Source organism: Silurus meridionalis, chromosome 27 (genome assembly GCF_014805685.1).
Source record: "Silurus meridionalis isolate SWU-2019-XX chromosome 27, ASM1480568v1, whole genome shotgun sequence".
Taxonomy (NCBI): domain Eukaryota; kingdom Metazoa; phylum Chordata; class Actinopteri; order Siluriformes; family Siluridae; genus Silurus; species Silurus meridionalis.
In genome coordinates this window covers 9,894,562-9,912,592 of record NC_060910.1, presented here as the reverse complement: position 1 = coordinate 9,912,592, position 18,031 = coordinate 9,894,562, and the positions used below count along the sequence as shown (strand labels likewise).

The following is an 18,031-nucleotide window of genomic DNA, read 5'->3' as shown; positions in this document are numbered from 1 at the left end:
AGGCAGGAGTTCTGCAGACCAGGAACAAATTTCAGTAGTCTGATGATTTATACGTATTTTAAAAAGAAAATGTGTCTATCAGGAAGATGTTACAGCCGAGAGAAAGGAGGAGTTAAAGTGGAGCTGCTCCAATATTTGGGACTTGAAGATACACCACACCACATATGCATTAAATCGAAACATTTGAGCCGCACAGAACATAATAACACACGAAGATCTGAATTCCAGGTAAAATCTCAGAACTACACAATAAATATTTCACTACTGTGTTGGGACCAAGCAGGAGATTTGTAGGACATATTTTCACCACTTCTGAAGTGATTTGGACAGTGTGATCATGTAGGACACCATTTGCTGAGAATGAGCATCACCTCAACTTACTCATTCATAAATCAGTACTAATCCACATCCTGCCCACCAAGTCTGATTCACCCGCAGTTTCAGAATCAGACGCTCCACCTACGCAGTATTGAGTTTTGGATGTCGCGATCTGATTGGCTCTACACGTTTGTGAGAGAGGGTTTCCTTTTGATTCTGTGCACCAGTTTTTCGCCATTCCGGTTGGGATGAATCCTATTTTTTAACTACATATTAGATTGTTTGAAGTATTTGTGTTGGGTCTGCTGTCTCAGTCAGATCAGTGTTTTTTTGGCCACATTTATTGACTAAATGCACCAATAATTACATAAATGAATTGGAAGTGTATTTCCTGTAAAAGTTTTTGTTTTATGTATATCTTAAATATACATTTTCTTGAAAAGTTGTTTCCTGGATTAATGTTCACAAGCCTAGTCTATAAGAAATTATTTTTGCATGTTGTTATGCTTTTCAGAGAAGTTTCTCATGTGCACCATGTCAGAAATTTCCCTCTGAAACTTTTACCACGTTTTTACCGCAGAGCTGCGAAACCATCCACTTTTACTCATGTTCAACTTTTTACTCAGTTTCGATATCGTGCTTTTGGCCTTGGTCATTTATGCGTATCTTTTCTGAAGATTTATATTATTCTACTGAACATCAGAATGATGCGATACGCTCCGCAGAATTCTCAACTCTGATTGGTCAGAAAATGCCAATTTTGGAAAAGACCATTATTGTACTTGCAGGGCGAATCACAGGTTAATATTGGTGCACTTGTTCTTATAATTACAATGAGAACGTACACAGGGACATTCCAGAAGGTACTATGTAACCATAAATGGATAAAATGTTGGCAAACCGCTGCAGCATAATAGAAATAAAACTTCAGAACGTGTTGTTATTAAAAGTTATCATATTTTATCTCATCATGGATGATTTTCAATTGAAACCCCACTGACCATGTGTATTTCTAACTTGCTTTAGAGTTACTTTCATAACCATGTGCAGTTTTTAGGGCCCTTTGTCAAACTATATTAATAGCTCCGATGCCCTGCTTCTGATCTTTGTTAAATCAGCATGACAAAATTCCTTCCTGTTTTCCCGTGTGTGTGTGTGTGTGTGTGTGTGTGTGTGTGTGTTGTTGTGTTTCAGCTGTCAATCTACATACACAAATAATTGATAAAAAGCCAAATCTTTCAGTCTGTCCACGTTTATAACGCTGTGTTGGGCCGCAGGTCGTAACATTCCACATTGAGTTATTTTTATTTTCTAAATGTTAGAGGGTTTATTTTCACTTGAGTAAACGGTCCACCAAACTTTGCTGGCTGCCTGCTAAAGGAGTTTTTTTTTTTTTTTCTCCATCGAGAGGAAGTGGTTGGAGGTGACTGCGGCTTCCAAGCACCAGACACACCCATCTTGGCCACACACTCCTACATCTTCTGCTTCTTTTTTCTTTCGATACAGTTCAATATGTACACACACGCTGTACATCGACGTAAAGCGAGCATCGTGTACTTAAGCGGTATCGATGACTGCCAGTAAATTGTCCTATGAAACCTTATACGCTAGGAGACACGCATACACGTTTCCCTGCGAGCCTTTATGTAAGTCTGTAGATTTGCATTGTTTGCACGGTCTCGGTGGACTGTTTACTGAGGCAGTGAATTTCCTTTAAGCACTTTCCCACATTTCCTGCACCTTCTTCTTGGATATTTTGTGTTGATCTGCTGCAAAGGCGTGTGTCCTCGGTGGGTTTTATATATAAGGGTTAAGCCATGTGGAAATATTTAAGACACTGTTATTCGTACGCAGCCTTAATGACTCGCATGAACCAAGTACTGATTCCAGACGGTGCATTGTCTCAAATATCGAGGACACAAGCCCTTTTTGACACCGACTGCCCATATCCGCAGGGAAGCTACAGGTAACACGAGCCCTGAATGAGCTTTTTGATGGTGAAGAATGTAAAAATGCCAATTCCGGCTTCTCGGAAGAACCCTGAGGCACCGCACAACAATGAGGAATCTCTCAACACCGGGGCCTAAGCAGGAGGGCATGTTTTGTGATTTGTGCATACTTTGGGATTCCAACAGAATGAACCGCGAGTCCCTGGCAGAAATGTCCCTGCATGTGAAAACCACACTGGAGGCTAATCGTCTGCATGCTGAGGCCACAGGAGCCTTGTTCTTTTTTCGAGCCGTCTTTAGTATGCAGGGCACTGCTGTACCGTGGAGCAGCTGCTTAGGACGAGGTGCATCGGGTTTTGTTCGCAGAGGATGTTGACGTCTCAGCGAAAGCGAAGGGTCCAAGACGAATCTTGGGAAGCTAATAATAAGAACAGCATCGTGCCATTGTACGCTCAATGTGGTTTTATATTAAAAAACAACAACAGAAAAGTCCCAGAAGCTGCACATTAACCCTCATTAACCCCTGGAACGCCGGATTGTATGTGAAATATGCGCTGAAATGAATGAGAAAGGAAAAGTGTAACACGTTCACGAACATGGCCCTGATTTGGTGCTTACAGAATTTATTTATTTTTCTGGGTTTGCATGGCTGTGGTTTATAATGACTAAGTTTACAGATATCAGAATATATAGCAAACAAGTACAAATAAACATAGAAAAAAAAAAAAGGTTTAGGATTGGTCATCATTTCCTCAGGTGTGGGTGAGAGTGAGATTTTTTTTTTTCTGTACAAACCCGAGATATTCATGCAGGAGAGAAATTGGAAACATCCCAATCCAATCTTCTGTCTCCTTGGAGACCAGTGCTTTATGCAATCAGTGCTTATTTGCGTTTGCCACACATTTTGTGTTTGATACGATCGCACCAATGAGTTTTACATGCAAAACACACTGTATGATAAAGGATTGTGTGTTGTTACATGCACTGTTACAGAACTGCAATTAAACCCATTGTGAGTTAGCCGTTCATCATGACGGCACAAATACTATTTGACTTGACCTCGCATTTCCCTGGAGCACAAGGACACCAGGATGTGAAGCACGATCTTATCTTATCTGAACATTGCACGGCTGATATGTTGCTGCCTTGTTGAGATAATTGCAGCTGCTCCTTAAGCCTCACTGTGACCGTCTCCGAATTTTTGTTTTTGAATTGTTTTTTTCATGGGAAGCCATCAGAGAAGTCTCTGTCTTCATTTCAAAGACCAAATGTAATTTGTTCTTTTTAGTTTTTTTACAAGAGGAAGCACATTCTTCTCAACAGTGCAACAGTGCAAAGTAATGGAGAGTGTGTTAGAGAAGTGAAAAAAAGAGTGTAGGCAGGGTGGAGTGGGTGGAGAAGAGTGATGTCAGGAGTGATTTGTGATAGAAGGGTATCTGCAAGAGTGAAAAGGAAAGTTTATAGGACTGCTGTGAGACCTGAGATCTTGTATGGTTTAGAGACAGTGGTATTGAGTAAAAGACAGGAGGTGGAGCTGGAGGTAGCAGAGCTGAAGATGTTGAGGTTGTTGGGAGTGATGAGGATGGACAGGATTAGAAATGAGTTTATTAAAGGGACAGCGCATGTAGGACGCTTTGGAGACAAGGTGAGGGAGGAGAGATTGAGATGGTTTGGACATGTGCAGAGGAGGGACATGGGGTATATCGGTAGCAGAATGCTGAGGATGGAGCCACCAGGAAGAAGGAAAAGGGGAAGGGCAAGGAGGAGGTTTATGGATGTGGTGAGGGAAGACATGCAGGTAGTTGGTTTGAAAGAGGCAGATGTAGAGGACAGGGGGGTATGGAGACGGATGATCTGTTGTGGCGACCCCTAATGGGAGAAGCCGAAAGAAAAAGAAGGAAGCACATTCTGCTGTTATAATGACTGGTTTTCTTTATGGCTAGCTTCCCACAGCCACAAATAGACAGCACGAAAACACAAGTTAGTCGAATAACTGCGATCAGGTGCCACAACTTCCTACTTCCCCTTTTTCTAGAACAAAGACAAACGTTAACATACGTGCAAACGGCATTTAAAGAGTCGCATCAAACTAATGCAAATATAGCGGCTGGTTCAGTTCTGCAGCCGATATGTTACAGTGCAACCCGTAAAAACATGACTGCTCCAAAATATACTCAAAAGTAACAGAGTAACAGCTGATTTGCTCGAAGTCATGACTTCATCTGCTTCATTCATGTGACACTCATAAAACATTTGGTCTGCAACTGTTCAGTTTTGTCCAGAGCCTGTGCTCACTTCAGTGTTGGATTCCTGATCTGAGCGAAACTTAACATGCTCTTTTTCTTTAGTAGCCCATCTCCCTTATTCTGTAATGCTGTTCCGCACACCACGGGTGTAGCAACTCAAACCAATCTACAAGCTTTTTTATTGTAAAGAACTACCTCTACCTTATTTATTTATTTATTATTTTTTAAAACATCATTTGGGGGGTGGAAGCTCTGTGTTTAGGGCTCTAGGATACTGATCGGAAGGTTGAGGTTTTAAGCCCCGGTAATGCCAAGGCCCTTAATCCTCTGTGCTCCAGAGATGCTGTAACATGGCTGATCCTGTGCTCTGACTCTCAGCTTCCTACGTGGGCTATGTGAAGAAATAATTTCCCTGTGAGATTACCGTATTTTTCGGACTATAAGCCGCTACTTTTTTCCCATGTTTTGAACCCCCCGGATTAAACAACGAAGCGGCTTATTTATGGATTTTTCCTGGGTTTTTCCCTGTTTCACAAACTTCAAGCCAAAAAACTGAGCTCCATAACATTAGACCAATGAAATTTCCGAACGGAAACGAAAAAACGCACCCCACCTGTGTTCTGAGCTGCACGGGATCGGGAGAAAAAACTTGGTGGTGATTTTTAAACGCATGACGATGCCAAAACATGACCTACTGAGAGAAATAGTTGTGAAAGGAAGGAGGAAGACAGTGAACAATGACTTTCTTGGTAGGCTACTGTTTAGATACAAGCCATTGTAACGTGTTGTGTCTGGGTGAAGGGAGAGCTCGCTAACTCCAGTTGCAACAGAAATCATATAAGCACAGACAGGTTTCCAAAACTCGTGCTTTTTTATTTTTCTTGGCAACAGCGTTACGGGTTAGTCAAAGAAACTTAAAATGAGCTTTAGAAAATAATAAGGACATATTCCTCGGTCTTGCACACATGCAGTAATAGCGGAAAAATGCGGCAGCAGGCTATTCCCCAAATACCGCTCTGCTCTTAAAGGAGCCACAACATATTTCACCCGTTACACTGTGTAACAGACACTGTCTTTCATTAAAGCCTGTGTAAAGGTCATTAGTTTCAATGTAGACTTATTTATGTGTAAAATAAAAATATTTGTAAAATTCAGTTGGTGCGGCTTATACAAGTGTGCGCTTTATAGTCCGGAAATTACGGTATTTGAAATAAATTAAATTCTGTAAAAGATCAGATCATTTTTCAGAAATAATTAAACCAAATCCATGATGGCGTGTGCGATGTGTAGCCATAACTAAAGCTCTCTATGCCGTGCTGTTTTGCCCCATGGTCGGCTTTTTTTCTATATTTGCATGAACAAGCAGGGGATAAGAGTGTTCCCATTTATCCCATGTAATAGGAAAAATTATCATAAAAGGATGGCGAATGCCAGATTATTCTTTTATATAAATCTTTAAAATAATATCTTTAAGAAGCAGCATTAAAATCTAATAAGCTCCATTAAACAGGGTTCTTTGTTTTATCGCCGCTCTGTCATCATTAGTCATGTTAATCTTTGTGGGGTAAAGAATTATTTAAGATACTCGGGAAACCGCCACTGCTTGCATGCCTTCGCATGAAGCAGGAAGTGATTCATGTGCTCTGTGTTCCTTTCATAAAGGGACATGCGTAATCTCGTGTGCTGGTCTGACATGAGGGCTTTTCTCTCCGCTTCACCGTGCTGGACTTGTAGGTGTTGTGAGCCCAGGCTGTTTAGTGAAGTTATAATTAAGTAAGGAATAATAACAAATAATTCAAGAATGAATAGTTAGGGGCCCTGGTGGTCTAGTGGTTAGCATGCGGTCAGGGAACCAACCCCAGCCACTCTTAGTGCCGGTCTCAAGCCCGGATAAATGGGGAGGGTTGCGTTAGGAAGGGCATCCAGCGTAAAAACGTGCCAAATTAAACATGCGGATCATGAAAACGGATGATCCGCTGTGGCGACCCCTAATGGGAGAACCTGAAAGAAAGTTTATTGAAAGATTTTCAGAAGTGAAGGTAATATGATGAACCATAAAAATCTCTTTTTTGTTCCTATTTTACAAGCTGGAAACTTTCCATGGGAATTAACAGGAATTACTGGGAATTTACAAAATTAAAGGTTAACCTACAACAGAGAACTTAAACGTAGTTTTAAAAAGGTTCTTGCAGGATCATTTTGGTTAAAATAATCAGATTTAATGCAATTTCAGCTGAATTTCTACCCTGTACATTCACCAATCACATGCACACAGTGCACTTACTGAGGCCACGCCCCCTACATGCACTGCGCAACATATGTCCTCCGCAACACATCATCATTTTTTTAATCCTGCACACAAAATAACGTCACAAAAATGTCAGAGTACTCGCATAAATAAAATATCACATGTTAATGTTTTAAAACGTCCTCGTGTTGTGTGTAAGCTATCGAAAAATCATGCAAACAGTTAAAGTCAAAAAATTTAAATTTATTAAAATCAACATTATTTTACATGTCGGCTTACGACCGAGCAGAATGTGTTTGCGTATGATTTCAGTTCATATAAAATTTCTCTGAATTTCTAATGAATTCTTATCAATTCCTGTAAATTCTTATAAATTCATAAGTGTTCAGATTTTCCAAAATTCCCCAGATGAGGTTCCTATTTAAAGTTTCCAGAAATGGATTGGAGAAAGTTTCACCCCTACTCTGTAGTGTGTCGTTCAGCTAGACTTTACAAAAGCTGTTGTTGTTGGCGCTCTAACATATTTGTCTTTGACACTGCTGCCATGCACTGCTACACTACATCATCACTGGATGTTGTCCAAACTGTTACTGACTCTTAGTCACTACTTAAAAATATCATTGGTTCCATTTGTCAATGTCCAAACCTGTCTAGAAACGAATTGTGACCTTTGTCCTTTGGAGGTCCTTCATAGCAATGCGTTATAAAACTGCCCATGACTCAAATCCTCACGTGTCGCGTGTTTGTGGATGTTTCCAAGCCTCTGTATTTTTCCAAGACAGAAAATGTAACACCACTTTTATGACTGTTTGTTTTTGCTTGGTTTGTTGTGAATCAATATTTGGTTGACTGCATAGCGAGGAAGTGAGAGCTGTGCTGAGCTTCAGTGTTTCTGCCTCCAGGGTTGTCAGTAGAGTTTAATCTACAGGGGGTAGATTTGTGTCCCAGTCTGAAGACTTTGTTGACTTGATTTGCTAATGTTTATTGTCTTCACCCCCTACAGTGTTCCATTATAATTACTGATTAAACAGCGTGGTTAATGTGTCACAAACAATTAGTGTGTGTGTGTGTGTGTGTGTGTGTGTGTGTGTGTGTGTGTGTGTGTGTGTGTGTGTGTGTGTGTGTGTGTGTGGAAGATTCTTCTAAAGGATCCTAGAACATAAAATACTGTATGCTGTTTCATTATACAAAATCAGAATCAGGTTGTTGACGCACACAAGGAATTTGGTTCCAGCTGTTAGTGACTTTCAAAAATACAGACATAAATAACACAACACATGCTTGTACTATACAAGACAACACGAGACAAAACGAGACAATGCAGACAATGTGAGACAAAATAGACAGTACGAGTATTAAATATGGATACAGAGTATATGACAGATCAGTAATTATATGGACAGAAGTATTGGGACACCTTGAGGTTCTCCTGTAAACTCTAGAAGGTCTTTGTATGAGGTAACATAACATTTCTTCCTACACTTGAACCACACCCGAACCTGTTCCAGCATGACGGTACCCCTGTACAACAAAGCAAGATCTGTGAAGATTTGGTTTACATGTGTTGGAGTGAAAGATCTTGAGTGGTCTGCTATAGAGCTCTGGTCTCAGCCTTATCGAACACCTTGAATTGGAATGTTGACACCACAGATCTTCTCATCCTACATCAGTACCTGCCTTTACTCATTCCCTTTCTCCTAAATGAGCACAAACCTTCACTCCAAAACCATGTGGGACATCTTTCCAGAAGCGCGGAGGTTATTATAACAGATAACGGGGACGACACGTGGAATGGGAAGTTAAAAAATCGTTTATATCGTTTATATTTAGTGTATATAATTACATATCTGGAATATTGTTCTTTGGTTCCTTGAGCAATAAATGTCTTTGCCTCTGTCACTCCTAAAGTCCGTCTTACTCAATACCTCGTCTTACTCAATACCTCTTTCTTTTGATCCTGGTTGCTTTTACTATTGATCGGCTGTACATGCTGGCGCTGTAATGAGTTCTGACCCGTTTGATGTCCTGCTTTACATAAAACACACAAACCTCGATGTCCAATGCTTTAATATGGAGACTTATCACTGCCATCATAAACAGTCTTGACCTGTGTCAAGAAATCTTTATAAGTAATCATTATTATTTATTATTTATTTTATAAAATATAAAAGCTGCTGATTGATGGACAGGACTTGTGGACCAGTGTTTTTGCTTCTTTTTTTTTTTTTTTTTTTCCCTCCCAGAGCAGCTGCAATTCAGTGGACTCCTTGATCTTTCTTAGAGCAGCATATAACCTCTGGGCTTCAAGCCAGTGTCATTACATCACCTTTCACAGCATCTCTCTCTCTCTCTCTCTCTCTCTCTCTCTTCTCTCTCTCTCTCTCTCTATCTCTCTCTCTCTCTCTCTCTCTCTCTCTCTCTCTCTCTCTCTCTCTCTCTCTTCTCTCTCTCTCTCTCTCTCTCTCTCTCTCTCTCTCTCTCTCTATCTCTCTCTCTCTCTCTCTTCTCTCTCTCTCTCTCTCTCTCTCCCTTTCTCTCTCTCTCTCTCTCTCTCTCTCTCCTCTCTCTCTCTCTCTCTCTCTCTCTCTCTCTCTCTCTCTCTCTCCTCTCTCTCTCTCTCTCTCTCTCTCTCTCTCTCTCTCTTTCCTGGGTTTTTTTTTCTACAAAGAGTTTGTTAATTAGTTCACTTTTTCTTTTCTTTCACTTTTTCCAAATGTTTCTCAAAATTGTGATATGGACGTATATTTGATTTTAATAATTTGTTATTAAACTGAACAGGTTTTAATCCTAATCCCGATAACCCCAAAACATCAGTAATAAAGTCACGTGTTCTTCTTTCCAGCCTAAAAAAAAAAAAAACTCCACCATGGCTGAAATAAATAGACCAAATATTCTCATATAAATATTTGAATAGTAAATATGTACAAATATTCGTCATGTCAATGACCGAGTTGTTTTTTTTTAACTGGACTCGATGACTCTGAAGGAGCAAATTGTATAAAAATAAATATGATGCAGCATCAAACATTGATGAACTGACTAGATTTGAGGTAAGTTATTCCAGGCTGAAGAGTTGATGCTGTAAGATGAAGGCAGTAATGACTGTTCAGACCTGACTCACGTATACATCACGTGTCTGATGTGTCTGGTCTGGTGATTATTATCCAGCTGTGCTGTTGCACCTGGCCACCTCCATGCCATGATGAACATCTCTTAGATTCCACTAGACCGGAGGGGAAAAATGACATCATCCGTGTCTCGGCATTTTCTTAAAGAGGACAGGTGTTGACTTTGTGAAATCGCAGCTCTATCCTGTCTGTGCATGAATGTATTTATGAATACGTTGTATGGATGAGCGTCAGAGACCTTATTAATGATTAATTCTGTTGAGGTGTGTACTCTTGTGTTACACTTGTCGTAGTGTTTATCTCTCGTAGAACTGGATATCTGGAGGGTAAATTAAATAACATGACTAAAATTAACTAAAAGAAATAACACTGGTGTGGAACAAACACAAATGACCTTGTTTTCTTTTTGTTTAGTCACAAACAAAAGCTCTGACCAAACTCCTATTTTTATGATGATGCACATGATCTAATACAGGGGTCACCAATCTGCGACTGAGAGCTACTTCTTGGGTACCGATTAAAGTGAAGGGCTACCAGTTTAATACACACAGTTTGATATGTTAATATTAATAATTAATGATATTCATCTATGTGATCATGTTAATGATTTCTCATAATAATTATCTACAATGATTTAACAAAGTAGGAAACAGCTATTTTTAGAAAAGGCCCGTGGGCTACTTGCGGGTTACCTGATGCCCACCATGTTGGTGACCCCTGATCTGAAAGATTGTAAACCCATAATTTAAAACTAATAATATATAATATGTTACTTATGTAACATATCTAGAGTATCCAGTGTCAGTGTTTTGTACTACAAAGAGAGAAAACTTTTTCTAAAAAGTTTGTTTCTCAGTCACATGTGCAGCTGTAGTTTTTCTGTATTATTAACTTTGGAGAAAAACAATAAAACAAGCTAATAGGGGCTATAAACAAAAAGTCTCTGACCAGACTCTCTGTAGTGAGTGATAACATGGACTAACTTGTCTCCCAGATGTTCCACAACAGTAAATGTAACTATAAATGGTTAAAATTGTTCTAGCTTTTGTCAATAAACAAAAAGAAGGAAAATTGCTGTGCAACAAAAAAGAAAAAGCAGTCAAAAAAAAAAGCATTTAGAAAAAGCAGTCAAATAAAAGAAAATTACATTTGTGGGTGGTATCACATATTTTCCTATAACACTCTGGTCATGTTTAATTATATATAATATTCCTTTATTTCTCTCTATGCTTATGTGTTGTTTTCTTCCAGCTGTTTTATACCTCTGTACTGGAAAGGGAACGTGACTAAAGCAGAGCCATTAAACACTGATGTAGTTGGTTTGAGCTCTCTCTCTCTCTCTCTCTCTCTCTCTCTCTCTCTCTCTCTCTCTCTCTCTCTCTGTGTTCAAGAAACGCGGTCTTAATTCTATTCAAAGTGAACACAGCAATAGTTAAAATGTCCACACGGGGGCGATATTGCACCGTTTATGGGTGTAATCTGTAACTGTATTTTATCAGGGCCTGTGTTTCTGACAATTGTTCCTGAGTCAGAACAGGTCGTCTTTGAACGTCTATGAACCTTTACTGCAAATCCAAAGAGTGACTGAACTGTAGAGTGAAAAACGCTCTATTGTGTATCGATCTTCGAGAGTAAGAGTATCACGAAACATGAAAAACGTCTTGCAGTATTTGCTAATTGTCTTGAACTACCACAGTTAAGATCTCATTTCTATTTTTTCCTCCTTACGCTAATTTTTGAGTTTCTGTGGGTGTGTGCGAATAAAAACGTTTGCATAAATGTTCATGGTCTGTATCCGTGTATTTGGACACATTTCAAATAAATGCCAGTGATCCAGTGAGTGTTTTAAACGCTTTGGAAGTCCTGTATCCTGGCAAGCTGCTTCCAGCATTAACTTGAGAGAAGGCAGTTGAAGATTCAGCGTCAGGGGCCAGGTCACATGGACTGCAGCTGACTGCGAGCTGGAGAGACTCCAGAGGAAGCAGGAGAGAAAGAGCAGCTGACAAGAAGGAGTGTGAGAGGGGGGAAAAAAGTGGCCGTGTGCAGCAGGTTCGCCAAGATGCTCTTGCGAGCCAAGAGTGGAGATCTGTGCGCTTAAGCAATGAGAGAATAATGAAGCCTAATCTTCACGTTTCTACTGGAGTCGGTTGGTGTCTCGACATCATAAGATCCCGTTTCCCAATGGAAAAAAGAAACGGTTCTCTCTCCATTCTCTCCATCATACTCTTGTGTAACACTCCGTGTTCATGGAGCAAGACATCTGCTGACTGTATCTCATCAGATACTTCCTGTATCTCTCCTCACTGATGAACATTTGAGTCACAAGCAGCCGAATTTCCACACTAAACTTACACGTCATGAGATGAAACAGGTGTCTGTGGTGCTCAAATTATACCTCTCTCTGTCTAACTAGTCACATCTATAGTCTTTTGAAGTTTTTGTGTGTGTGTACGTGTTGTATGTATCAGGCGTTTTTCTACCCTGTGGCTGGGATTTAGTTTACAGATGGGGTGTATAGCAGAGGGCCTTTGTAGTGGTTAGGGGCCTTGCTGAGGCCACAGCCCTTCTGTTTGTTCTGCAGATGTGTAGTAAACGAGCAACAGTCCCATGAGCAGCGAACGCAGCATAGTTAATCTCATTGTATGGACATAAATTGAACATTTACTCTCTAAGCTACCACCATTCATGTGATTTTATTAGACTTGGGGAATTTAGCATGGAAAAATAGTTTTCTCTCTTCGTTTCTGGTTATTATCTGTACATCTTTTGCATTGATTGTACTGTATGCCATTTTTCTACCCCACCTTCAACATTCCTGGTGCCACCTTAGCAGATTTGACTTTTATCAGCCACCCAAACCTTCCCTTCCTGATTAGTAAAAGGAAATGGACCCACCCCGACCCCCATATATAGTACCCAACATCCACTTAGAAACAATAGTTTTTCCATGCACCGTTAAGAGTCCCCAAAGCAGCTACTTAAAGGCTGACGAGAAGAATGTTAAGTCCTTCAGATGACCCCTGGCTGCTCTGTTGTGTCTGATTTAAACACTGCTATCCTGTTATGCAACATGACTAGCATGATCGAAAAGGCACAGATTAGCTTATTGGTAGTGGAAATGAGGTCAAAACCCTGGCAGTCAACCAAACACTCTGATTCACAACATGGATATTCTTCAAGTGTGTGCGTCCTGTTTGGTAACTCCCAGGACACGACCATGCTGGCAGCCGGACAAAGACGACACAGTGACTCTAAGCAGCTCATTTGTCCTAAAGGACGCAGGCTAAGCTACAGGAAAGCCACATCGCAATGGGAGGCCTGTTCACGTAGCCTTCAATTGAGATAATAGCTGTTTTGCATTGCATTCACAAGGGTTATTTCAGAGACTGAGTAGTATTTAAGGCTGTCTAAATGTATTTTTAAGTTTGTCATATTGATATATTAGATTGCATTATGGTGTGTGTATATATATACTCTACAAAAGCCATTCTTAATTATGAAGCTTGATGGAAAGATAAAGTGAGAGAGAGAGAAAAAGAGAGAGAGAGAGAGGGATCAGCATTTCTGAACCGCCATCTGATTTCACTTTCTTGCATTATATTGTTTTGGACGCAGCTCCTTGTTTTGAATGGAATCATTTCATTGGAACGCCTCTGGTCCTGTAACATTATAACCCCCGGGCATGTCTTCGCAGAAGAGGAATGCTGAACATAACTCACTCTCCCAGGTGGTTGATCGGGTTTCACTGATGAACACAGCAGTCGAGACCCCGTGTCTGCTTTTGCAAATAGAAAATACCGCTCTCCTGGGGTCCTTCTTAGCCGGCCTGTTTTTCTTTCCATCTCCCAAAGCATCCTAAAGAATAATAAATCTCCCATTGGGGTTCCCAGCATGGTGCGATGCAAAATGTGGTGTGGGGAAAACACTGGGCTGGAGTTTCTTTGTTTCAACACTGAGCTGATCATGTAAACGTTCTTTTATAAGCTGGAAACAAAAGCAGGCTCTTTATCAGAAATGCTAAAACTGTATGAGTCCCCCGTGGGTGAGCTTCCATTTAGTTAACAACATCTATAAATCTATACCATATTTCCTGGATGGCAACACACACCGTCTTATACAGTTAAAATAATAACTCTTAAATATCATTTGAAGCTCAAAAGCTTGATGATCTTTTGGCCCGTTCTGAATCTTTAAACGCACCAATAGTTATTCTGTGCTTTATATTTTGTTGGTGGTTCCATTTCTGACACATCTGCACCTGATCTTTAATAATCCGTAGCCTTTATCACCCAGATCAGCTATTTAGAGCTGGAACGTAATAAAAATGTTGACAGGATAAGCTCTGAGGAACAGATTAAAAAATGTCTAGGCTTGTGAACTCCACAGAGCGTGAATGAATTATGGGAAATTGCTTAAAAATGATTGATGGGAAATGAATGATCGATTTGTCTATTGTTTTGTGAAAGAAAAGCATACTTTGTGAAATATACGATTTCTATCGCGTTTCATTAGTCACTTCGCGATCTGAACCCCAGTTGGTCAGAGTTTGTGATTTGTTCGCCGACCAGTGTAGTGAAAGCTATTAGCCGATGACATATGGCGCAGCCCTGGATGACTACTGCTAGACCTGGCACTGTCATGTTGTCTGGGTGAGACAGATGGTGTCTTTGTCTCCTCTGGTTTTACAGCTCGGGCTGCACAGTGTCGTTAGTGCATCAGCAGGGTTTCTGCTTATGCTTATAGACAATTTTAGCTGATTAGCCTGCTTTTTGGGGTCGGGACCGGGATAATATAACTGAAAGCACTAATCTTTCAGGGTTCGCCTTCTTCCAGATTCACGTGGTTCTTTGTTTCATAGTATTGTAAGTCTGTGTGGAGAAAAAAAATGTCTTATTCACGTAAACAAACTAGTTAAATACAAGGCTATTTATTGGTGGTATTACATTTTTTTACCCTCCACTCATTAATCCATTTTAATTCATTCTCAGGTGGGTGCATATTGACTTTATTTTACTAATCCTTGTTTTTGTGTAATTGAGGAAAAATCACACAGTCTGTAGACGTCCCTTTGAGAACTACAGCTTTAGAGCAGTGGATCTAAAACCTATATTTCCCAGGAACCTTTTAAAAAATCACTGCACATGTTTAAATGTAAAAACATTGGTAAGAAATGTTTTGATTTTATTATTTTGGTTTTTCTTTTACAGCTTTGAGCCCTTCAAATCTCTGTTTATTTTGATTTTGAAATTGAATAAAGATAAATGCGTACATAATGTAAACATGTCATTTCATGCGTCTCGATAGGTGGTGATAACCACATCATAATCACTGCAGCCTGGATACCAGTCATAATATAAAGTAATTCTAGAACTAAACAGTAATTACTATCACAATCATGTGATTAAAAAAGTTAGCAATTTCCTAGACATTCTTCAGGAACTCATGGGGTTCACCTCAGACACCATTTTGAGAACAATGCTTCCAGAGAGTCGCTTTTTGACCGAATACATGTACATTTCTGGATTCTTGGATGAAATATCTATGAAGTTACTGTGCATCTCAAAAGCAGTGAGGATGGATTAGTAATAAATACATTCTTCTACAGTTAGCATGAACAGTTCTGCGTTTACATCAGCGAACAGTTCACCGAACAGCACATCTCACCAATGATAAAACTATAATGAATGGACATTCGGTGGCACCCAGATGAGGATGGGGTTCTGAGTCTGGTTTCTCTGGAGGTTTCTTCCTCGTACCATCTCTGAGATTTTTTTTTATCGCCTCTGGCTCGCTCATCAGCAATAAACTGATGGGTAGTAACATATACATTTATATTTTAGAACCGATTTATCTCTGTAAAGCTGCTTTGGGACAATGTCCATTGCTAAACATGTTCTACAATTAGGACTGAATTGTACTGAACATCTGGTTAGAGTTGTAATGTACTGAACATCTGGTTAGAGTTGTAATCAGTTATATGGATGGGTGCTTATTTATTTTTCTGATCGGTTTTGATGAAGAACTCGGTCGATGTGTGTAAAGGCTCGTACAACTCAAATGTGTAACTGGAGTGAGTATTGTCGGGGTCTGTGGTGTCCTCGCGTCCTTTATATGTGTGTGTGTGTGTGTGTGTGTGTGTGCGCGTGAGACTGTGAATGAGAGGCGGTCTCGAGCTGCGTGTGTGTGTGTGTGTGTGTGTGTGTGTGTGTGTGTAGAGGAGAGTTTATAGCTCTAGTATAGAGGTGGGGAAAAGCGACTCGGAGTCTCTCGTCGGCGTTTCTACCGGAGTGTGACAGCGTGTGTTTGTGGACTTGTGTGTGATCTAAAACTTCTTGCGCACTTGATTGGACATTTTTTGTAAGAGTGTGTGTGTGTGTGTGTGTGTGTGTGTGAGTGAGATCAAAAGGAAGTGTGTGTGAGATTAAAAGTTTGCGCTATGTGATACATCAGGCTGTCTTACACTAAAAATAAAAACCAGACCGGAAACTGGACCCTGGAATCACGCAACTGATTTCGGATGGGAATTTCTATGATGTAAGAAGTGATTCAGTGAATGAGCGACATTAAGCATGGCTTTAAATTCACTGTTACAACACCGCTGAGGAGGAGGAGGAGGAGGAGGAGGAGAAGTCGGCTGGGAGACAGGGTTGCCTACAAAATCAGTTTTTATTGAATAATGCCGATAGAGAAACTAGACATGGAGGAGAAACTGCGCATTTTGGAGGATCTGAACATGCTCTACATCCGCCAGATCGCCCTCAGTTTACAGGTAAACACTCACTCAGCTGGAGGAGTTTGTAGGACACAGGGAGATAACACACACACACACACACACACACACACACACACACACACACACACACACACACACACACACACACACACACACACACACTCTTAACCCGAGTTCACATTTGTGATCCTAAATCATTGTGTTTGAGATGTTTACTGTGGTGGAGTTTGGACTACTGTATGGATTTATTTGAACATGTTGATGGAGCTGAGACTTCATCAGAAGTGTGTTTGTGTCCATGATTGATTTAGTCAAGAATAAGGACATGGTTTAGTTTTCATTGAAGTGTTTTTTTATGGTTATAAACATGATCAAGAGAAATTGTACACTGTTTTTCTGTACATTATTTCCATAAGGATGAAGCACAAAAAAGCGCATTATGACTAACAGTGATTAAACAGTGTCTAGAAATGCACCTACATCATATTGGTGCATAAGTTATAATGCAAATCCTCTGCACATCTTGTTTTGTAACCTGCAGCATTCAAACAATTTAGGACCTGACTTCCTCACAGGGCTTTTGGGTGAGGGGAACACTTGGGGGAACACTTGCCCTTCCACCATCTTCTTTTTCTTTTTTCTTTTCTTTCTCACATCCCATGCTAAGATCACACTTTACAGCACACTGGTGTTTCCCTACAGCCTGTTCTCCACACTAAGCAGCCAGGTGGCCATCTCCCTGTCTGCAAACACACACACACACACACACACACACACACACACACACACACACACACTCCATGACCCTTATTATCATTAGAGAAAGGATATAAGAAACGCTCAGCTACATTCCTTTTTCCAGGCTCATTTAATTGACCGCAGACTCAGCATTTATTATTAAAGTTAATCAGCTTTGGTGTCATTCTCAATTCCAATCTCATTTAGTTATCTTTTCGAAAAGAAAAGAAAAACGAGAGTGTGTTTTGAAGACGACCCTGTCATGATCGTATAGTGACTGATGTTTTTCATTTCACTGTCCGAGAAATCAGAAAAAATGCTGGTCAGTATTTATCCATTTTTTTTTATTTGTATTTTTTATTTACAGTCTGGTGAGTTACTCAACCCACCTGTCACTTCTCCGACACTTGACATCTCTTTGTATAGGCTTGTTGTGTAAAGCTCACTGAATAGGTTGCTCATACTTTAAAATATCTAAAGAATCGCTGTGAAGCATTTCACCCCAGAAGTGTAGCCGGAATCCCATATGGATGTTATCTCAGATCTGTATGATCTGTATGTCTGGCTTTAGTGCAAGCAATAAGAGAAGTGTGTAAGATGATTGACTCTCTGCCATACAGATGGAAATACGGTATCTGTTGTATGATGTAGGGAGAATTTTCTTCACTGAC

The 18,031-nt window shown here is 40.2% G+C and overlaps 1 protein-coding gene across 3 annotated transcripts in view; it reads left to right on the top strand.

Moving 5' to 3' along the window:
• rtkna (rhotekin a) overlaps positions 1-18,031 on the top strand; it is a 60,805-nt gene that overhangs the window by 1,938 nt on the left and 40,836 nt on the right. The window contains exon 1 of one of the 3 annotated variants that reach the window (XM_046841206.1): positions 16,115-16,658. The exons of the other annotated variants lie outside the window; for them this stretch is intronic. Coding sequence (XP_046697162.1) covers positions 16,566-16,658 — 93 coding nt within the window. The 5' untranslated portion in view covers positions 16,115-16,565. Of the gene's footprint in view, positions 1-16,114; positions 16,659-18,031 lie in introns of those variants that run through there. 3 annotated transcript variants of the gene reach the window in all.